Below are 24,066 nucleotides of genomic sequence, written 5' to 3' on the forward strand. Positions count from 1 at the left end.
CAATTTTATCTTTTTAGTTCTTGCATTTTTCTTCTCCATTAGCGATAAGGCCACAACATATTACCTTTCAAGCAGGTCAAACTGAAGTCCAGATGACCCTTTTATATATCATTTATCTTTTGATGCAGACTTTTTAACAGGGATATATTATGCATGGAAACACATGGTGCAGCCAGGCAGATCATAGTAACATGCTTTGCTCAGTGAAACACTCATTTAACAGTTGACGATATTTCAGTAACATCTCAACTATTCATTTCCCGGGAAAAATAATGAAGCACCTGGTGTTGTTTGTTGCTCTTTTGCATATATTTTTGGTTTGTTTATTGACTGATGTTTTTTGGCAGTGCCTGTTTCGAGGCTTTGTTGATCCATTTGCTGAGAATTGCAGAATCTGATGTAAATCCTCTTCAGCGAGGACAGCGCAGAGAAAATATCTCCATTTTTACCCAGCTGGTTGTTTCCCATTGTTCAGCACTCACTCTGCTGAGCTGCACTGGCAATCTGTCGTGCCACCATGAAGCCTCACATCAGAGCTTTTCTTTAATTGTTAAAAAGCCCCGAGAACCAAGATGTCTTGAATATTCTAAGTTTTGAACATGATAAGCATGTTAGATATGTAAATCCGGCACTGTATGTTACACTGTATGTGTGCTGTTGAGCTGTGATGGCGATAATGTCATTCCATTGTCTTCCAGCCTTGCTCAAGTCTGTGTCTGTGTGAGTCCATGATGTTGACAGCTTGGCAGACCAGCAGTAGGAAGAGTGTGGGCGAAGGCCAGGCAATACACTGAGCTGAACTCACAGTCTTAGAGGCCCACACGCCTTCATTATTCAGTTGGAATCTATTGAGCATCTGGGACTAAATTATTCATCAACATCGACCTAGTTCCAGGGTGCTAAGTTAGATACTTGGATGTCATCAGGCGTTCTGATAAGAGCTGCTGCTGCAGTGTTAGTGATAGCTGCCATGGGTAAATTCATCCCGTGTCTAACCATGAGCCGTTTCTATCTGCCGTCCCTCTCCCTCTCACTCTCTCACTCTCCCTCCCTCTCCTCTCACTCTCTGGCACACTAATGATGTGTTGCTGTAAGAGTGAAGCTTAGGACAACAAACTCCTCCCAATTAGTCTGTGCAGACTACAACTCTGGTCAGATCTGGACACGAGCAGGCCACTATCGTTGTAAATCAGTGCCAGCATGAGAAATAATGGCACGCGGTTCGAGCAGGAACATGTGCAGAATACTGATTCCTCTGCCTTTAGGGGCATTTGGAGCTTTGGCTTCAAGGGCTGGTGCCAATTAGAGAGAAGATATAAATTACACTTTTAGCTATAGCACAGGCTCAAAATGGAGTCCTGAGCGTATCCTTGGTATGATTTATCTGGGATTATTGTGAGATAAATACGGAAATAAAAGAAACACGAGGACAGTACCAAGTATGAACAAACTTGTAGCAGTCAGTGAATTTCTCACATTGGATTGCCCTCCTGTTTAAATTTTTTAGAAAAGTCAAAAGCTGCAATATCTATTTTTTTTTCTTTTAGACATTTTTTTATCCAACAGAAAATACAAAATCTTTGCAAGAGATATTCATAATTGGTGGCGCAGTTCCCATGATACTACCAAAGATAGTAATAATCACTAATTATTTCACTTGATTCAGCACAAGGATACGTCTGTAAATGAAAAACATATTTTACATCATGCTTATCTTTTAAACATTGTGAAGATACTAAAACCTGATCTACTGGCATTAAAATGCTTACTATAAATATGGCTATAAAACACAGTATGATAGATCACCGTCTACATACAAACAATAAGAAAAATGTGGCTTTACATTTTTCAAACAAGAGCTTCAGTTCTACTTTCAGTTTTATAACATTCACCCAATAGAGAGACTTTAGCGCAGTCCACCTCTGGTATCTGGTATAGTGCAGTGTGAGCATTTAGGTGGTGGAAGTAGAGGATCAGATGTAGTCGTACAAAGATCAGAAGTTATGAGGCAAAAGCTGCAGGTTTGTGTGCACTTCAGCAGACAAGAAGGCTTTTTTGTGCAGCTAAGCCATTTTCTCTTTGATTTTTCAATCAACCCAGAATTAACTGGCTGACAATAGCGCAGCATTGTTGGCATTTCGAAGTATTGGGATTTACACCAGATCTTAATGAGCAACAGATTACGGACATTGAGTAAAAAACTATCAATTTTATTATTGTCCCCGATCAGCGATATAACAAGAGACAGAGCTTTGCAAAACAGGAGCTTATATTGGACAAAAACAGGGCTTACCAGGAAAAAACAAACAAAACAGAAAAGCAGAAAGGCAAAAAAAAAAACAGCGAGCATCCTCAGTGGAATACATTACCGGGACAGCAGAGGCATGCTTCGGATAAACCCTTCAGATGCCTTCAGTGTCCTCCTGACTTTCAGCTCGTCTCCAAAGAGACATGTTGTGTGCCAGAGAGCATTCATCAAATTAGACCAGAGAGAAAACAATGTGAAAACCCACGGCTCTCCATAGAGACATGCCGACAGGTTATCACAGAGAAGGTGTCTCTTGCTCTCGAGCACCGGGTTAGCAGCACACAGCATCCTCTCTGAAGAGCAGCCCTCCCCTCCTCTTCCTGCCAGGATTAAGAGGGGGGCACATGCTTCCTGGGGAGAAGTGTACAAATGTAGTGCATTATAGTAAAGCCACCTACTCCATTCAGTAGTTATTAGAGAGTGGCATTGGACACTGTGTAGTTGAGCATTAGCGGGGGAACAGATCAGTGTTTGTAAGGTTATAGATAACCTGGTGTCCGGCAGAATGACACTGCTGACGAAGCTTTAGCGAGCACGCATGCAGACCACGGCTCGGCCTGGACATCTCATTAAGGGGGACCATTATCAATCGTCAGCGATCGAAAGGCAGCATGACAGTGCTAAAGAAAGCACCAGGGCACCTTTGGCTGAGTCAGGTTGGAATTTCCTGGTCCACATCCCCTTTGATGGTTCAATCAGTGCACGAGCCAAGGTCAGTCGATAGCTTTACTTCACTATAAGGTCCACTAAGATTTATTTTTCTGTTCCTGTCTCTGTATATTAAAATCCCCTGACACCAGAAGTATTTGAAATGACACCATACTTGGAAACTATGAACATTTTCATACATTTTGTATGAACACTAAAAACTGGTTTCTCCCTACAGCATTTCTTTTTCTTCCATTATTGTGTGTTTCATACTCCCAACTGTCTCCCCAGGTTTTCTCAGTGCATCTCATAGGAGTGTGCCCACTGTCATTCTGAGCTGAGGCAGATAAATGAGCTGTGCTTTAGGTTCACCATGGCTTCAGCACTTTACTGCTAGATTAATGATGCTTTGCAAGCCCAGAGCCTTTGCTTTTAGCATTTTAGAAGTACCTTCATAAAATGAACTACAGGTACATCTTGTTTATACGCTTACCTATTGGAGCATCTTTCCTGTGGGCATGATGCTCTACGCATCACTAAACCTGATTCTACTGAGCTAATGAACCCTCCCAAAAGCATACAGTATTTCTGGAAATCTTCAGAAAAAGATGCCATTAAGACCAGGAATTTTTATTTTTAACTCACTGCAATGTGAAAACCGCCACATGCATATCCTGCTTTATTTCTCCTATGGAAAAAGATCTAAGATTTCAGTGTCCTTTTCAGACATCCCGACCAAGCTACCTGTCAGTTTTCATCACAGTGGCTAAATTGCATGGTAAGCCCCTCACATAGCCCACATTGAATTGTCACGGGTGAAAAAGAAGCCAAGCGTTGGAGGAGGACACCATGAATTGGTAATGTTATTGGATTTCAACCAGGTCATGACCACATCAAAATGTTGACCTACACGCTAATCCCGGCTGGCACACTGACGCCCAGCAACACGTGAATTCATTTTAGCGTTGATTCAGAGGCTTACATCCACTAGACACACAAGATTCATTTAAAAGTAAAGCATAGAGGGTTGATATTTTGATAAGATCACAGAAGGATTGGACTCAGAGGTCGCTTACAGGCACAATTGAGCTCCAGTTACACAGATCTACAGGCAGCCTTTGTCCTTGGAGGGTGAGCTGACATTATTTTATTGCATTGTTATTAAAGTATATATCATGGTTCTTGTCACTTATTTGAAAATCTCAATCAAGGTCCAAAGACACATTTATTCAGCTCCTTACAGTTACTACAGTATGTCCATTTTGTAAAGGTCAGACCTTTCATAATCAATTTTATCCCATCTTTACAAGCAAAGGGGATATAAATACATCAAAGCTTTAGTTTGTGCATTCATCTAAAAAGCAACATTTGATGTCTGCACCTTTGATGATAAAAATTAAAGATTGTCTTTGAAAGAGAAACAGATATCCTTATTCATTATTGTATTTTACTGTGGTGGTAGAGTTGAAGGCCTCACGCTGTAGCTTTCTGACCTGAATGAGGAGTCGGAAACATATAAATATGAACGGGCATACACCTCCACTCAGGTTATTCTATAGGGAGTTAACCTACATCTAGTACACCCACATCACATTGCTTCCTCTTCTCCGCTTGCAAATAAATCTGAAGGACAGAGTTGAAAGGAGAGAGAGAGAGGATGTGAGAGGAAGGTAGAGAGGGAGAGAATGAGAGTGGTAAGGTGGGAAGAAGAGAGAGGGAGTATTGATTCCTTGATTCCCGTACCTCTGCCAGTGAGTGCAGAGTGTCAAGATCTCCCGCCAGGAAAAACAAATCACAAGGCTGAAGTGATGGATGTGGCACTCCAGGATCCGGCGGTTTTGCCATCTGGATGGCCGACACTGTATATCAGCCTCATGCACAGCAAATTAAATATACATTTGGATGGCTTCCCCGGTCCTCACCCGGCACAGATGCACCAAAAACAGCCCTCTGCCACAACTCCCTTAATGGGTTTGATCTATCATTTCCAGGTCTATTATGTAAAGATGATGTTGGTCCGTGTTCAGAATGTCGAAATGATGTTACAGTCACAATAAAATCACATTATATGCAGCCAAATGGATGTTAAGCAAAATGACATCACCTTTAATTTCCTTAAGATGAGTCAATACTAATCCAACTTGCAGATATATTTTGATGCACAGTCAAACATCAGTGAAATAATAGTGCAAATCGAATAAAACCCAGAGTCCATCTTCATTTTGGGGGCCTAATGCATTTCTCAAACCCCTTTTTTCCGTGTAGCTGTGTGAAAAATGTCAGTACAGTAAATATTGTCAAGCATACATTTGAGGATATAAAAATATTAGTACAAAGAGGATAAGTAGGGGTGCAAGGCTAAACATATAGCAGCAGGTTATTCTGCTTAGCAGCACTCCATAACCGAAAATCTAACCCGACCCTGAAGAGGCTGCCATGCTTAAATGAAATGACCTTTAACGCAGAGCTGATCAAATGGCCTGAAGCAAGACTATAAAAGAACATTGCAGTATAATGTTTTACAGTGTACTTTTTTCTGGTCTTTTTGTTTGCCCTTTCCCATTTTCCAAGAGGGTAAAATGTATCGTGTCTGGCGGGTGAAGAAGTGCATTGGAAACAGTCTGAAATGGATTTGTTGCTGGAGTAGATGTGGCAGCAGAATAATGAAGCACCTCTGTATATGCCATGATTTTGGTTTATCCTGGATGCTTATTTTGTAAAAAGAGATACTGAATCACATCGAAAAAAATGTGAAAAAATATTGATTTAAACCTCGGCTGCTGTGCCCTTTGTTTTCCAATCTCTTTTTTAAGCTTTCATGGCTGGTTGTCCTCTAAATGTCAGAGGTGTTTTGTGATGGCTCTTAACAATCCCTTGAAGGGCTATGCAAAGCCACACACTGCAGCACAAATTGAGCATGCGAGTTGACAATTGTGCTGTGAACTTTAGCCTCTGCTGTTCCTCAATAATCAGATCTCATTTCTGTAAGGATAGTGTTGCCTGGAAAGCAGTGTAGCAGCTGCTGCAGCGCCAGGCAGCGTGTGACCGTGTTGACAGATAAATCCAGCAGCCAAACAGTGTAGCTGTCTGGATTCACATCTCATCCGCCCCACTCTCCTTAACCTAACCCTCTGGAAACACCACTACTGGTAGCTCTGAGTGGGAGCCATCTTACCCCTTTTGATGCAGTGGAGTATTTTCATGCCCTCACCGCTCTCCTGTGTGCCTCTCTCTTTTTCAGACAACCGACGACTTGCTGGTGGCATCAGCCGAGTGTCCGAGCGATGATGAGGACATTGATCCCTGTGAGCCGAGCTCAGGTGGGTTAGGTTAGTCATCTCTTTTTATTCTACTTCTCTCTGGGTGTGTCAGTGTGTCTCTGTGTGTCATAGTCCACCCCCACCAAGACACTCTAGGCTAACACACAGTGTTTAAATGAGCAGATTGGAGTTTTAGTTAGAGCTTGAACACTTCTCAGAGGCAGAGTCGCTCTTCTTCTGGCAACCAGTAGCTGTGTGATACATCAAGCCGGAGGCTATCTATTAGGTCTGTCTGGGAAGCTTCCAGCCTGCCACAGACAATGGTTTTACTGGTTATTATATTTCAGTGTACAGGAATTGAAAATGTAAATTCAGTAAAAGTCATAAAAGGCAGTGTTTTTTTATTTATTTATGAGGAAAGCCTGAGGCTACAATGGACAGTCTGAACTTGGAGGGTCTAGGCTAACCTTTAACTGTGATTGCTGAAAGCAATAGCTCTACATTTTGGGGAATGCACTTTTTTTCCACTTTGTTGAAACAGAGAGAGTCAGATAAGATTGATACCACTCTCATGTCTGTACACTGCATATGAAGCTACAGCCAGCATAGCACAAAGACTGGAAACAGCTAACTGGGCTCTGTCTGTAAGGAAACAAAATCCACTCACCATCAGCTCTAAAGCCCAGTTCAGACAAGAGATTCACGATGAGACGAAACAGATTTGTTGCAGAGAAAAGTTGAAGTGGCGTGAACTGGCCTGTTTCAGCTCGACTCAAGATGACTGATGGTGTCACCTGCAACTCAGCTTGTCAAGTCGCCAGCGGCTAATAAACGTAAGGCACGTCACCTGTTTCGACAGCCAATCAGCTTGTAGTAAATTCCGCTGGCCAGGTCAATTACAAACTGCGAGCAATCAGCATGTTAGCTTGCTGCGGAATTCTCTGACAACAGTCCCCACCAAGCCTGAGTCTTGTTTACATCCTCGCATCTGTTGACAGGTTTGTTGGTCTCCGTCCTTACGGTATGTCAGACGATAGGTCGCTGCTGCTGCTCGCTGTATGTGCTCATGTCACACACATAGCCTTCTCATTAACTGATGAATTGTAGCTAGTTATTTAAACAATTGTGGCATATTGATTGGGAATACAGACCATCTGAAATAGTAGAAATGCAGCTGCAAGAAGTATCTCACTGTCACTATCCTCATTCTTATTTTAAGAGGCTACAAAATATATTCAGCTACAAAAAAGCTTGACAAGCTGGAAATCAGAAAGGAAGTTCAGAGGGTCGTTGCTATGGAGGCAATACACCATTTCGTTGAGTTGCATTGGTATAAAGTGACAGGTTTATAGAAAGTCGCAGACCATGAGTTGCAAGTTTCAACTCGACTCCTCGCAAATCTTTGGTCTAAACTGGGCTTAAAGTTTTTAACATTTTTTACCTTTTTGAACGCCGCTGCCCTCCTTCCTTTGTCTTTTCTTTGGGCATAAAGCTTATTTAAGATAGGCTTACTGTTTCCCCCGTTACCAATCGTTATGCTAAGCTAACCAGCTGCTAGTGCTAGAATTATAGTTTCTGCACAGACATTATCAGTCCTCTCATGTAACTTGCAACAAAAGAATCTTAGTGCATAATCACATTTCCCAAAACTTTGGAATTTTACCTGTTATGTGATAAATAGCTTTTTTTCAGTTAGTAGTAACTGATAGGTTTCGTGATATGAAATTCCTCCTCTGCTTTTTAATTGATTGTTTGGCTTCCACCCATTGAGATGTAACTTACCCATCAGCGGTGCTTTTTTTCACAATGGCTCTGTCTCAGAGAACTGCATGCATAGCTAAAATTCCACACTGCCTAAGGTGTTTTGCATGTGTCGAAGCTGCTGTTATTCCCCTGTTTTAATTGTGCACATATTTTGTCTTCATCAGTTCGTGGCATTTGCTAATGCGCAAACAGAGGAGTTCTTAGAAGGACAGAACAAAGCACAGTTGTAATTATCAGACCCACATGACTTCAACACACGATATCAAGGAGAATAGACCCAGAGAGGAGTGTGTGAAGGCTGATTTTTACACAAATGTGTAGGGGGGCCCCGCTGTTGTTAATTACGTTTTAGAGCGAGCAGTGGGAGTTCATCCTATTGTTACTCATGCACTATTGTTCAGGTTAGCTGTAGGTGACATCCCTCGGAGTTTATGATTGCGGCACATATCAGGTGTTTCTCTTCATAAAACAAACAAAATATTTAGGGCAATAGTTATAACTGTGTGTTCAAGACCCCTGATATATGTAAACAAAAAGAAGCACTCCTTTCCCTCCATTTTTAGCAGCTTTACTCTGACAAATTGGAATTGTTAATCTGTTTGTTCCCTGCAATGCCGCCAAACTTCTAATCTCTTACCTTGCCACACACGGAAGGCAATTAAGTCTAACCCTTGCTCCCACCTATGAATAGACGGATTTTCAAATGCATTGTGAAGTGATGAGACGCACAGAGAACAATTAAGTCCAGACCCAAGGCCCCCCACTCCATCTAGATGTGCTATCGATCAGTATGTGGTCATAAAACCTCCACTAAATTAATGTCTGCCCCACAGCAAAGACTATCAGCTTTCTAGTCTGTCTCTCTTCCTGTTCCTCTGGCCTTCCACTAGCAAGATTAGCTTTTGCCACACTTACTCTGCTCCTATACTGCTCATACTCCACGTTAGAATGATATTCCCATTGGGCAGCATCACAATAGTTACTTCCAATGTACATCTGCTACCTCTGTCAAATAGCATACACAAGAGATTGGTCTGCACACTGATTCTCACTAGCAGCTCGCATTATGATATTTTTTGACAAGGGCATCTGCCAAAACATCAGTCGCAAACTGTGTGATGCTCAGGGACGCACGCTCCCAGAGCAGAGTATCCCTCTCTTTCTGTGATCACTGAAGGGGATTTGACACCAGAGCTGCGGGCTCCGAGGGTGGCAGCTGTCTAACACCGTATCCTGATTAATATCTACATTCAGAACGATTCACACGCTCTGCCAAGCACTCACCACGTCTCAGACGGGGTTGCTCTGTATAAAGAACCGGATCCACTGTCTGCTGATAAAGGACCACTTTCTCATATTACTGCCTAGCCAACTCCTTTTAATGACACCAATAATATATATAATTTTTCAAGCAACAACTCGACAGTCTGCTCATGTCTCGCAACTCAAAAGCGCAGGCCAGATGTGCACACTGTTGACATGTCTGTTTCTCTCAACCTCGCGCTCAGGCTTCGCAGCACATGTAAAAGTAGGATAATGTTGGTGTTTAAGTGATCCCAAGAGGTGAGCTTTGAAACAGACTATTATGTGAGCTATCTGTAGCCCAAGGTCAGCTCTAGATCATCCTGTATATCATCTGGAGTCCCACAGCAGTCCCTATCTGCCGTTGAGTGACATCAATCGGGTAAACTTACTTATTGCCATGCTTTATTTCTCTTACCTCCAGAAACCATGGAAAGCCGGTGGTACCAACAGGGCTTATCACCCGGCAGGCCTCAGATTAGATCATACTGCAGCAAATTGAATCCTCCCCCTCTGGTTCAGGAAACCACTAAGGAATACACAGACCCATGATGCTGCAACACATCTGATCTGTAATAGGAGGCTGGTTCGGGGAGTGTGCATATACTAAGCAGCAGGGCAGTGACAGCTGAGTATCACCCTGACTACAATTACAGGCGCACATTAGGGCACATATCTCTGTGGTGCCTATTGTGAAAATTATTAGGTGAAATAAAATGTGCCAAGTGCTTCAGCTTCCATGTGATGTGAGAAAAATAACAAGAGATATGCAAATATTCTCTATAATGACCTAAAGTATCTTGAAGGTCAATTCTGATGTTATAGAAATACTATATAAATCCTGACATTTAGCGTACAGGAGTCCTGCATTTCTCGCCCAAAAGGAAAAAGAGATTGTTCATTTAAAGGCCAGGATAAAGTGTTGGCCAATCATCTGGAGAAAATCACTCGGTTGTGTGAAAATAGCCTGATGAACAGTCTGTTGAGATGGCGGCCGATGCTGATTTTCGAGTACCAACCTCGGTTTTCATGGTGAAAGTTAATGGAACAGGTTGTTGCTGAGCTGCATGGGGTCAGATGGAACGGATGTCTCTTACCTGCCTGCTTCATTTCATTGGCGTCATGCAGGCCGTTGATGGAGGGCAGCTGCTGCACAACGACCCATATCCAAGGTTACACCCTGCAACTGCCTTTGTTCCTCATCATTTCATGTTTCTCCTCTGAGTGTTCTTGCCGCTGGTCCTTTGTGTTCGCTCAAATTAGTCCAGTTCCAGTCACCAAATCTGGTTAAATTATAATACATTTTTGGGGAATAAAAGGAAATTTGAAAAAATATAAACTGTTAATTTAAATGATGTAATTCATGTGTCATGTGTTTTGACGTGATCGATACTGTCAAAGCACTGAGCCTTGGATCCAAGTTTATCACTTACTGCATTTTTTTTTCTTTAAAATTTACCCTCTGCCAAGTCCTGTTCCTCAAACGCAGACTGGCCACTTATAGTGTAGCATCAGCAAGCTCTGACAGGGGTCAGACATGGCTGTTAATCATTTAAGATTTTCTTTATTTTCAGGCTGGCTTTGTGGATTTTTAGCAAGTCATGATTAAAGAATGTGCCTGTGGCATGTGTTACAGTGATGCTCGTTTCCTGTAGAGTGTGAAAGGAGATGTGCATGTCTCCCTTGTTCCAAAACCCAAATCAAACCATGAAAAGTGCAGAGTAAGCAAACTAGCTGCTGCTTTTGCTTTTTAATGATTGTAACAGTCAAAAAAAGACCTACCGTGCTACACAGGAGCTTTGCCAATATTTAACCAGCTATGTGGCACTGTAGTGTGTGCAGATTAACAGCATTTGGCCTAGTACACCAGCCGAAGACCAGGCACTTGCTGCATGTCTGTACAATTTATGTAGCTAACATGTAGCTATGTAGCTAGTTTTGCGTAAATACCGACAACAGGGGGAAACAGCTAACTTGCCTCTGTCTAGCAGTTACAGATATCCACCTATTAGCACTGCTAAAGCTCATTAATTAATATGATATCACATATTACATGTATTAATAAAATGATAATTAGCTACACACAGATACAAGAGTAGTATCAATCATTTCATCTGGCTCTCTGCCAGAAAGTGAGCCTATTTGGCAAAATATCAAACTACGCCTTTCAGTAGCCTACGTTGAGTAAAAACGTAAAATTAGATCATGTTTTATCACCATTTTTTCATCTACTGTTAAAAATTGGGCAGTTTAGCAAATGTTCAAAATGCTTTATTCTGACTGATGTTAGGTAGCACAGAGTTGATTGGTGTAATACATTTGGCTGTCTTTAAAAGACATACTTACTGTACCAAAATGATGCTCCCTTAATTGTTACTGGAGAACAAACCCCAGTGTGCATCATGCTGAGAAAAAAATGAGGAACACATAAGAAAGTTTCTCTTGCTCTTGATTTCGGAATAGACAATGTTCCTCCTCTGAACTTAGAATCCTCTGATCCCAGTCTCTCATCTTTTTTCCCAGCGCAGAGTGCACACAAGGAGAGTGATATATCCTAACATAACACTGGATGCGTCAGCCCGATGTTTATCTTTAATATGTTTACACCTTTGCTTTTTCCGCCATTCCACCATCATTAATTATGTAACATGCCGTCGCGTGAAATGTGATTTGTATGAAAGAAATGGGCTCCTTGTCAAATGCGAGTACACACCAGCAGCCTCAGTGAGAGTTTTGGTAATGCGCACCCTTCTACATTTCACAAATAATCTCACGGCGCTTTATTCTCAGCTCCAGTGGCCCTTCACTGTAGATTGCCCATAGGCAGGTTAAGGTTAATCATCTCCAGTTTCCTCTTCTCACTGTGCTCTCTCATCTTTTTCTGTCCTCAAGCATTCTACAGTGACATTACTGTAGCAGCTACTAATGTGTTTGACATTTGTTTTAATAGATTTAATTTATGGGTGGGGAAACAATACATCGAGTAAACTAATAAATCAAACTGCAAATGAATACTCTCTTTAACCCGATGGCAATGACTTGAATGCACCCAGCCAGGAGGGAAAAAAAATTAGAGTAAATTATTGTTTTAAAAGTAGCTGTGAGATTAATGAAACATTAAGAGCACTGTGCTGGCTTAAGAGGTCACTGCCCACATTTAATAGGTTATTCAATCATACCCAGCTGGAACTCTGTGTGTGCTCACTCCTTCCTTTGCTGAGCACAGTGGCATGCATCTTGCATGCCAACAGACTGCCGCTAGCAGAGATGGCTTAACAAATGAAAACCCCTTCTGAAGACCGGATGCCTATTGAATGTGATCAGAGCTCGTGCCCATCAACACTGATGACCTTCAAGCATTACGCATGCTCTTTTTGCAAAAACCCAGTGCTGTTATTATGGCATACTTTGCCAATTTATGCAGACAATCTTATGGAATTCTGCCATTTTTGTTTTTTCTGCACTCTTTCAGCGAGGATTATGCCGTCCAAGTCTTCTTTCTACATTCTATTTTAAATGAAGTGTGTTCTGAGAGAAAACAGGATTTCACACTCACTGTCAGTCTTTCTCTTTACTGATCCCACCATATTTATATTTTCAATTATTTTTATTTTTCCGCCACACATCTTTTGGGTGTGCTGACATTGATGCTAACACAATGTGTCTGTTTATAAGTCTAAGTAGGGCATGAAAGACTTTGCTTTCCCAAGAAAAGAAAAGAAGCCCAGCCAAAGGTCAGCGATGTTAATGGTATAAGTAAGCAGGGGCTTGGAAATATTACCCAACAATTCACAGTTGATCAATCAGTAAAATGCTTTCTAAAGATGCACTTAAATGCTGCATTTTTCTTTACTGACTTCTCCATCTAGCAACAGCATGAAGGACCTCTGATCTGTGCACTTAGTGTCTTTGTCAGAGCCAGAAAAATAGAATATTTATTATGTAATGGTCATTATGTTGCCTTCAGGATGTAAAATGCTGTCTAGTAAAAGAATAACTGTAGCTTTCACAGAAGGAAGTACTTCTACTTATTTCCAAGTACAATGAGAATAAAAAACTTTAGAGATCACTATTTCTGTGAGCCACTAGTTTGAGTAAAAAATGTGATTTTTGGATTTCATATGCAGAGACATTGGAAAAACTAACAAAAAGAGTGCTTTCACACCTCACAGACACAGTTCACAGAACAGTTTGTGTCAGAATGTTTAAATAACACACAGTGTGAGTCTGTACTTTAGATCTGATTATCTTCCATAGAAGACTGTCCAGCTTTTGTGCTATGGAAAGCTATGACGCACAGTATATATCACAAATGTAGACCGTAAGAACATGTAACCCGACTGTAGGAATCTAATCAAGAGACGACCTCCAGACTTGTGACGTTCAAGCCGAATAAGCTTCGCCGCCTTCTTTCATCTCGCCTGTTATAGCAGCGGCCCTGTGGGCAAAGGCTTAAACTGCACCATACCTTTTACTGGGCTAATTCAAACACCTTTTAATCATTCTCACTTGGACCTCACTTCATGCTCACTCAGCTCTCTGTTCATCATCCACCATCAGCATGAGCAGAGCCACTTCAGGCTCACACATGCATGCTGTCACCATCAGGCATGCTGCCAGCATGTCACAAGTACAGGATGGCTCGCATCACTTCTCGAGGACACTCAGATAATTAAAGAGGGAAGAAGGATTTAATAAGTGTTTTGGCTCTGCTGCAGTTGATACAGTGACCTGTCTGCAGACTGATCCCCAACTCTATGACGGCTCTGACAGCTTGTGATTATGGCTGGATATGTGAAGTAAGAAGATGGTGTAACAGTAATCTGGCTGAATAACAGCAGCGTGTCACTGAGCATACCAACTAAGCCAGGGGTCGCTCTGAAGGCACCCCTGCAACCACACCTTCTTAAGCTCTCAAAGATGCATGATGCACCATTCATGTTTATCAACTGCTGTAGGTAGCAGAGGGCAAAGTTCACATGAAATCACCTTTCATTGCCTTCTTGCTTCTTCCCTTCTTTGAATTAATTTGCCTGATACTAAACTCAGCATTGCCAAAGTGCATCAGTTTTTGAAAAAGCATCGTCCAGGTATACTCTGCGAATCTCTTTCGACCCATTACCACCACCAGTTAATAAAAGGTCAAGCCCAGCCTGTCCATTCAATATTCCCTAAGTAGTCCTGGTTGCTCCATTACCTCTCAACAAGCCCCACACGCACCTGAAATAACCCCCCACCAGCTCCACTCTCTATGTTTTCCTTCATCCATGGCCCCCGTCAACTTGCTCACCCTGTTACAAATTACCAAACAAATGAACCCTCTCGCTGGAGACAAATGAGGAAAAATAGTCTTTGAAGAGGACCATTTATTCAAATCCCGCCTGACAGTGTGGAATCTCTGATCCCATTCCTCTCCTTGAAAGCACGTGGCAAAAAGAAATCAGCCAAAAAGAAGGGGAATCACATCAGGCATTTCACGGGCTTTAAAGTAACAAGTTCCACTGTGCTGATGCTAATATGTTGGAGAGACAGGCTCATGTGTCCATACTGAAGAATCCAGGTAGACTTCAGAGAAAAGATGCTATCAAATAAACCCTGTGGTAACCAGAACATTGAAGCCAACCAATCATAGTGTTCACATCATTGCACTCTACAGTGTCTATGTGGCGAATGTTATTCCTGGCCAGGCTATTTAATTTTCTTCACTAACATTTATGGGTCGGGGTCATCTCTGCTTTTTTATTTACCATTTTTCTTGCACATCTCTTCAAGACGAATCTCAGCAAAGGCTTGGTGAAAGCAAATGATTTGTGACTAAATGACTGAAACATTAACTGCTGTCCTTGTGAATAAAACAGCAAGGACTTTATGATGGTCTGGATGTGATACTGTAATTTGAGTCTCGCTCTGGGATGAGATGCAGAGGAGAAAGTTATTCTGGCATCTTTTACACAACTGCAATCCCTCAAAAGTTAACCCCCCTGAGCTTACCTCTATCGCTTCACAAGTGCACCCCCGCTACGCTGCCATGAAGCTAGGCACCACTTTAAGGTCATTTTCCCCATGTCTAATTTTACCCTTGGGTACGCTCGAGTAGAGCGCAGAAGAGCAGCCATCATTTTAAACACTTGTTTCAGGCGCTATTTCTTTCTCAGTTTATGTGCCTTCATTCTGAGGTGATGGAGTGCTAATGAACAGACAGGCAGATGCATTTTGACTGAGGTCTTATGAGGCTTTCTCGAAGGCCTCGATGCCTGGCACATCACATCGCCTGAACCCATCTAGCAGGGCAAGATGCACAGCCAGGCTCATGGGTAGCAAATGAGCCACATCATCAGGTGTATCAGTTAATCTAAGGGAATAGAAAAGATCCCCGTGTGCCATCAGGTGGCCGGCTGATAGACACTGCTGAGACTAAATGCAAGCTAATGAGCTGTAATGAATGCTAATCTTTTTGGACAAAACGTGGCTGTTTCAGCACTTTGCTAACTGCAGTGTTAATCCTTTAAGGAGTGGTCACTACTTAGCTTTCTTTGTGTAGATATTAGATTAGATTTTGGAGGAATAGATTAGAATTTTGGCTGAAATCTTTCTGCATAAATGTGAAATTGAATGAATGAATCACAGAGTCTACTTACTTGTGTAGTAAATAAAAGAAAAATTGTGGTCAGCCGATTTAGGGTCTCCCAGTGATAAAGTCTCGAGTGCTAACGCAGCCTGTGGGGAGCCAATCAACAGATCCAGGCAAGAGGAAATAACAAAGCCCAGAGCATGAGGTGTTAGATCACAGAAGAAGGAACAGTGCACTATGGTGCTGTTATCACATGACTCACTGATATAGCAGGCTGAGACCGCCTGCGTCCTGAACTCTTCCAACTCTGTCACCTTGCTGTAGGAGCCAGCCGTGGTCTCATATACAACCCTGAAGTGCCGCATCCAGAGCTCTCTCCTCCATCAACCTGCTATGTTATCTACACTTTCAACTTTTTGACCCCGAACAAAGGATAGATAGCAAATATGAAAGTAACTCACCATTAATGCTCGCACAATGGCTTGCTGGGGAAGAGCCGTGTCAACCAGTGGCTTTTGCCCACAAGGCGAGAGCATTCTTCACACCTGTCTGCAAGGATAAGTGGGCTTGTCACAAGCAGAGCTAATCTGTTGCAACGCTCAGTCACACTCAATCCACCAGTGGTGCTCTCCGCTTGCCCTTGAATGTCTGCTGGCATTGGAAGCATACTTGGGCCGCTGATCAGTCTAACCACGGTGGAAAACATGTCAATGAACGGCAGCAGCATCTCTTCTCCTGCCAGGCGGCTTAGAGAACTTTTGCCCTTTACAGTTTACACACTTTCATGCCCTTTAGGTATGGCATGAAAAAGATCTACCTAAGATAGATCTCACGTGCCATCTGCGGGGGTCATTAGCTAATATTACACCATTCACAAACAATAAGCGTTAAGCTGTCAGTCAAGAAGAGAAATGAAAGCAATCATAAAAGTACTTTATCTCTAAAGCCATCAACACTGAGTGAGACTCAAGAGAGAGCATCAGTGAAGAGAGCTATCACAGACATAAGGAGCGATGTGTTATAACTTGGACAGCTTTGAGAATATTAAGTGGGCATGCTGATGTGCGATCACGTCCATATTCACTGGTGGAAATTATCCCCAGAAGTGCAGCGTGCACTCAGTGTAATCAACCATTTAAAGTTTACTATTGTGTAAACACTGGATGATAACAATAGTAACAATAATTACTGTGAAACAGATGTGAAAAGCAGTCTGAAGACGGGGGGACTTTTAATATCTGCAAATTCTTTGTTGACAAGTTTTTAGCTCCTCAGCTACAAATCAGGCATGCTTAAACTTTTGTTGACCGTTTTTAAATGCATGCTGTGCAGTTTTTAGATTTTCAGATGTATTTTTGGTATCTTACTGAAACTGCAACCGTTCCAGACAGACACTGGTTTCCATTCATTTCAAAGACTGTTTCATATTTTTGCAGAGAATGAAGCAATGCAGAATTTATATGCTGCATTTTCAAGCAGTCACAAACAACAACAAGAAAAACCAAACCTCAAAGTAGCATTGAAGTTCACTGTGATAGATGTACTCAATTTATAAGACTTTCGAGAGACTGCTAGCGTTATCATATTGCAGGAAATCTGTGGATGCCATTGAATCGTTGAAAAAAAGCTTCCAAAATCTAAAACAAATTCGCAGTTTGCACAACTTTCAGATGTGAAGTAATGTATATGTGATTAGTAGTAAATAGGCAAAACATGCAAAAACCATTGGTCTTGAAATTGGAATCACAATAGCTGGTTATATGTACTGTAATCTTAAAGACAGGCACATCTTCACCATAAAAAGGCCAAAAAACTGTCTCACTTTTATGCAGTGCTTTCCCTGCATTGGGAAATTGCTAAAAAATATGTGTAGGACGGGATGTGCTGTATCATCTTATTAATTCTGCCTGTCCTTCACGGATCAGGGAGAAACAACCTCTTTATACAGTGAGAACAAGAACTGCCCTCTTTGCTCAAGCTCAGAGAAGTTAGTCTGTCATAGAATAAGGATTTGATAAAATGAGACAAGGTGATTATGACAAACTTCAATAGTGGCAAAATTTTGTTTTCCGTGTCTTTTCCTTTTGATGTCAGAGATGGATAGAGAGTTGCTCCCTACAGTGGATACTGAGTTCTAGCTTAGGAAGAAAGTTAGTCGTGTGGAAATATTACTCTGACTGGCCAAGATCAAAGGATTGAAATAATGAAGAGACATTGTCGTGTTTCTTGTTTTAAAGTGAAATTTCTTTTTAAAGCTGGTTCGATATCAAAGCTGAGGAATGCAATTATTTTCTAAAACCAAAATGCTCTTGAAAAAGTAGAGAGGAAAGTGGGACAGCAAAATGGGACATGAGGGACTATACATGTCAGATTAATTTTAATAAATAAAGAATACCCGTTTCATGGAAAATGTTGACACCTGTCATTGTAAATGGAAAATCCGTTTACTTTAATGACTGCTGATTACTCATTAATATTCAGATGGGTATTGTAGTTACTAATAATAAAGATGCCACTAAGTTTTGATCATTAGATCATATGCCCATCCTTCAACACTAAGTTAAAAAGCTTTAGGGCCCTATCTTACATCAAGAACAGACTGACACAGTTGTCATTTTCATGGCCAGCGCCCGCATTTTGTAAGTAGAAAATGTACTTGCACCTATCTTTGTGCCCATGGGCGTGTAGGTTTTAAAATGAGGTGTGGTCAGGTGCTTTTTTGGCATATTGCTACAGTGAGACAGCAGAAAGTGATCCCGGTATTGGCCAAAAAAAAAAAAACCTGGTCTGAGATAAATGGTTTTGAACTAGATAGTTTTGTGATATTCAAAGGGTACAGTCTTCAGACAATAGGATACATCTACACACGTACACTCTGCTTATTACACCCTCATGGACGCACTGATGGGTTGCAGGCGAGTGAAATATTACATCATTAATGAGGAAAATATTAATTACATTCCCTAAAATGTGAACATAGCAGAGAGCAGAGAAGAGCTGCTATCTGACTCCCCTTTCCGAGAGAGGCTGTGTACATTTACACAAGAGGAGCAGCATGACTTCACTGATTATTTCAGAAGCTTAAAGTTTAGCCCTGTCTTCTGTCAAGTTTATAACCACAGTTTTTAGTTTTGCTGCTTAAATGTCCAAAGATATTTGCTGCAGTGACATTCCTTACTGCATTATTCTCAGCAGAAAACCGGTCGCTTCTCCAGTTTGCCAAATCCACCATGTAAACAGCAATGCACCAGGTGCAGGCAAACCTGGCTTTTAAAGAAGATGGGGCATGACAGTCCTATTGGTTGAATTAATGTTAGACCCAAAACACACCTATGAGAAGTTAAGGGATTAAATACAGCTGCTTTGCTCCTGTCTGAAATACATGGGACATGGATGCGACGTGTCACACAGGCGGGGCGGAGCAGGGTTTTGTATTTGCTGCACAGACTCTGTCTTTGTAGTGTGTGGTTGCTGCCAGCTTCATTGTGTGCATGTTGAATTGTGCCAAGTGATAATGCAGATGTTTATGCAGCGTTTGGAAGCGTAGGCTACATCAACTGGTACTGAATTAATTAAGTGAATTGTTGTAAGTACAGGAAGCATTGACTTGATTGATTTATTTTAATGTGAAATGTAAAAACACCCACTGGGTTGTTCTGCTGCTTCCCATTGCCTCTTTTAAAACGAGTTATTCAGTTTAATCCTTTTTAAACAGATTGTACTCCTTGTTTTTTTACATAGTTCAATGTAGTTTTTACCGATGTACCTATGTACAGTAGTTTTTCCACTGAGCTGCATGCAGAGAAGAAAAGTCAGTGTAGCAGCTTTAGTTGATTATAATGGAGGCGCTCTATGCTGGAGCATGGATTGCACCACATCTGTGTCCGATGCAGTGTTTAACCAGCAAAGTGGAGTTCAACGCACCCTAAATCCACTTGCACAATGTGAAAATACAGGACATGGTACTGTGGACCCATGAGCACACAGTTAAAACATTGTTAAGAGTCAAATAAGGAAAATAAAGATATTGTAATGATAATATCCTGACAGAATATAGCACTGTAACCTTACAATCTTTCAATAATATTTTGCCACAAAGGTGTAATTTTGTAAATTTAGTAGCAGCGCAAACTCAAGAAACCAAAAATAACAAAATCGTATGAACCTAATACAACAGTTTTGCTAGCTTGAACATACTTACAAACATAGTAAGACTGAAACATTTCTCAGTAGGAAGCACATGAATCTTGTGCCCTCATCATCCATTTGCTAAACAACATAAAATACAGCATTTCCCTGTGTTTGTACCTTGTGAACACTTTGATTTTACTATGCCTCTATGCCCTCTACCAGCATTTCACCTTCAAAATAAAATCTCTAGCTTTTGTGCTATATTTGACAGCATAACCTTAAGAAACTACCTGTGAGATTAGTAAACGTTAAAAATAAATTCTCAATATAGTAGACTATGCTAAAAGTGGTTCACACAGTTTGCTTCAGAGTGCAGGATTCCCGTTGTTACAGTATTTCAGAGCACCTCTCCATAAGAGTGTTTCAGCACTCTGTGACCAAGGACAATGAGCAGCAGCAAAGTGCAGTACTGCAAAGCTCGCCGAACACCTTCAACATAAATGTCCAGTCAACACAGAGGAAATAATTCAGACCCACAGGGCAACACAGCTATTTATGTGTCAGTCGTTATTGTTAGTTTGTCCAGTGTAAATGCAAATCGAAGCGTAACATCTTCACGTCGACATAACTACGATCTGAACCCAGCTGTAAATCCCTCAAATATTTTTTTTTGCCCCAATCCAGCGGAACCAGAGTGCTTTCATTTCCAAATGTTGGTGTCGAGTGTTTGGATTTCACAAACGCAACAAAGAGGGCTTAAGCAGAAATGATGACTGCTACAAAAACACACAGAGAGACGTGCCAGGAGGACTGAATAATATCAGGGGGCTGACGTGTTTTCAGAATATGCTCCATTGAATGGCACCATTTCAGAACAGAAGTGGGGACAGCCTTTGGCAAAATCTGCTGAGTCAATTGAAGAATTGTTTCCCTCTGAAAGATTTATTTTCACAGACTATGTGATACAGTCATGCTGCTTGAATATATAGTGATGGTTGGAGAATGTGCTCTGTTCATTCATGACTGTGCTGTAAAACATGTAACGAGCTGTGAGCTTAACGGTGCTTCTCTATGAATCATTAACACGTGAGTCTTCCTGTCAGCTTCGCCTCTGAATTTAGCAAATCTCTTTATCCTAGAGCACCTCACCTTCCTCTCTCTCCCATATATGAACAATTACAGTTCACTGGATGTCATCGGCATAATGTGATGCAGGAATTGAAATGCTGATAGGCAGTAGATTAGACAGGTGAAATGGCATAAAGGCAAAGTCTACAAAAATGTCCGGCTCATACAGTTATTGAAAAGTTCTAACTTTAATGTCTTCAGGCTGCTGCAGCAATGACTGTGTGACATTTCAGTATAATTTCTGGTGATTTTGGGAACTGTCAAATGATGTGAAAATATAGTCTTTAAGAGTTTTATAAGTAAATCCACATGGGGGTATTTGCGTCTCATTTAACTCAGGGTAATTTTTGACAGTTTTAGCTTGCATACCAATGGGATTGTTAAAGCCTTTAAGATCCCGATTTTACTTTTCTATTAATTTATTTAAGTTAGAAAGAGTCAGAAATAATCAGACAGGGAGCCTCTTGTGCTTACCGTCGTATAATGATAGACTGTGTTGTCTGTTCACTGTGTAACTGCATGCCTTTCTATCAGGCAGGAAAGCCAATCCTTGAGGCATGATGTCTGCACTATCATTCAGTATTAAACCATGATATTGATCCACACATGCAGAGAAGAAATGCATTTGATCACTTCCATAAATCCAGTTGCAGTAATAATGATGAAATGTAAAAGGTAGTCAGCTTAGTACATTTGTGGTAATCATATCTCTGTCTCCCTCGCAGCCAATCCCACCGGTGTTGGGACCAAGACGTACCCAGGCACGTCGGAGGTCTTCCGGGAGTCCAGCAGCACGACGGGGATGGTTGTCGGCATCGTAGCAGCAGCAGCACTGTGCATTCTCATCCTGCTTTACGCCATGTACAAATACCGGAACAGGGACGAAGGCTCGTACCACGTGGACGAGAGTCGCAACTACATCAGCAACTCGGCGCAATCCAACGGCACGGTCGTCAAAGAGAAACCAGTGAACACCGCAAAAACCTCAAGCAAGAACAAGAAGAACAAGGATAAGGAGTACTACGTGTGATTGTCAAAGCTTTGGTCCTCGCCAGACCAAGTGAAACATTTGTGGAAAAGACAAATCAGGACATCAACATGTGTACAGTATAATAACAAAGATGAACATTATTTAGTCATTTTTTTCCTATAAGACAATGCTCTGAAAAGTAAATATGAAAAATGAAAAAATAACTTTCTTTAGACTCAAGCACTTGAGACAGAGAAGAAGATTTACTGTCCAGACTCAGACTGATGGAAAAATGGCTCTGGCGATCGGCTGAAAATGAACTGAATACATATCTAACATGACAACCAAACAACATAAACCCATCTGTGACTTGTTCCCTCGGCCAGGATAATGTTATCAAGCTCCCTTGTTTCTGGTAAACAGAGGAGCACAGATGCACTTTGCAAAGGGAGAATCAGCATTACAGACTTAATGTTTTCATATACATTGCCTGTGTTTGTGTTGTTGAGACTTTTTCTAGAAGAAAATGACACAATGCATAAATACATAAATAAATACGCCAAACATTTACTGTGGACGACGGGGGAAAAAAAAATCAGGTGACGGTGAAGTCAGAGAGAGAAAAAAAATCCCTGATGGATGTCCGAGAAATCAGCCAAAGTACTCACTGAAGAGGCAGTGATGGCCGGCAAAGACTAATACCTGGCTGACTGAGCTGCCGCAGTGCAAAGATGAGAAGGGATGGCAGTTTCTCTTGAAAGACTACGTTTTAGAAGAAGAATATGTCCATTGTGCCAGTAAGAAATCTGGAGGCCTTCGTTTTCACATGGTGTGAACTCAAAGGAGAGAGTTTCCTCAGAATCACGGGGGGAAGTCTCAAAAGTGATCATTCGGGAGCCATGCACGCGAAATTATCTTATTACAGTACATATGTTTATATACAGTACAACCACATCTATATGTGCTTTCTGGACTGTGACAAAGTGGTGTTTTATAGCCTGTTGTATAGATGATGCAAACTATAACTGCTCCTCAACCATTTTGGAATAAAACGACAAAAAAAGGACAAAAAGAAAACATAAGTGTTATTAAGTGTTGCTAGACATAGAAGATTTTATGAAGACATCTGCATTTTTTTCAGTTGGGTAATAATTTGATTCTCCCCTGTTTTTACATGTGTTCCTATATAGTTTTTATACAAATGCCAACCTGAGATAGATGATCCCGGACCAGTAGTAGCCTAACCGTTCCCAAAAACTGCACAAGGTGTTGACAGGCAGAGAGGTGTGGCATGACAACTTGTGTGGCTCTCTTTTAAGGATACCGGTAGAATCACTGCCTTCCTCCTCAATCCTGACTTACGTGAGTGAGAATGAAGACCAAGAATATGAGTGATGATGATGATGAGATGATGAGATGATGATGATGGATGATGACGATTAAAATAAATTAACTTGCTGTGTGTGTTTCCAAGTGGTATTATAAGATTGTCTAATGTGTGCTTGGGCTGATACAAAACCGGAGGAGAATAGCTCAAAATAAGTCTCCATTTCAACTGTTCTGTGTTTGTTCTGTCATTCTGTCAGTCAAATTCTGCTTTCCAGAGACCTGTACTTGGAATGAGTATGAGGAAAATGACCATGAACTATAAATGATGATTATAAATTCTCTTTGTTTGCTCCTCTTTTATTTCTTCTCAGGTGTTTTACGTTCAACTGTAACTTTTCTTGTACTCCACGTAAAAAAACAACAACAAAAATCCGATAATAATCATTATAAAAACTAGTTTTGAAAAATCAAATGAATAAAATGCTACCTAAGTGAACTTAAACCAGTCTACTGACAAAATGTATCAGAGAAACATGCAGGTGTTGTGACTTTCATTTTGTTATCAAACACTGTACTCCACTGATTTAGCATTGCACTCCTATAGAGAGACCAGTGCTGTGTCTCAAATCGTGTACTTCTGTACTTACACTTAATA

At 41.2% G+C, this 24,066-nt stretch overlaps 1 protein-coding gene across 19 annotated transcripts in view; it reads left to right on the forward strand.

Annotated features, from left to right (window-relative positions):
- Window positions 1–23,775, forward strand: part of LOC125903859 (neurexin-1a) — a 403,149-nt gene extending 379,374 nt beyond the window's left edge. For 10 of the 19 annotated variants that reach the window (XM_049601023.1, XM_049601022.1, XM_049601027.1 and 7 more), the window contains 2 exons: window positions 6,198–6,285; window positions 21,838–23,775. In XM_049601023.1, coding sequence (XP_049456980.1) covers window positions 6,198–6,285; window positions 21,838–22,142 — 393 coding nt within the window. In that variant the 3' untranslated portion in view covers window positions 22,143–23,775. The remainder of the gene's footprint in view (window positions 1–6,197; window positions 6,286–21,837) is intronic. The other 9 variants (XM_049601042.1, XM_049601031.1, XM_049601032.1 and 6 more) reach the window with 5 other exon arrangements.
- Window positions 23,776–24,066: the final 291 nt, after the last annotated feature.

The sequence above is a fragment of the Epinephelus fuscoguttatus genome, linkage group LG16 (assembly GCF_011397635.1).
Source record: "Epinephelus fuscoguttatus linkage group LG16, E.fuscoguttatus.final_Chr_v1".
Taxonomy (NCBI): domain Eukaryota; kingdom Metazoa; phylum Chordata; class Actinopteri; order Perciformes; family Serranidae; genus Epinephelus; species Epinephelus fuscoguttatus.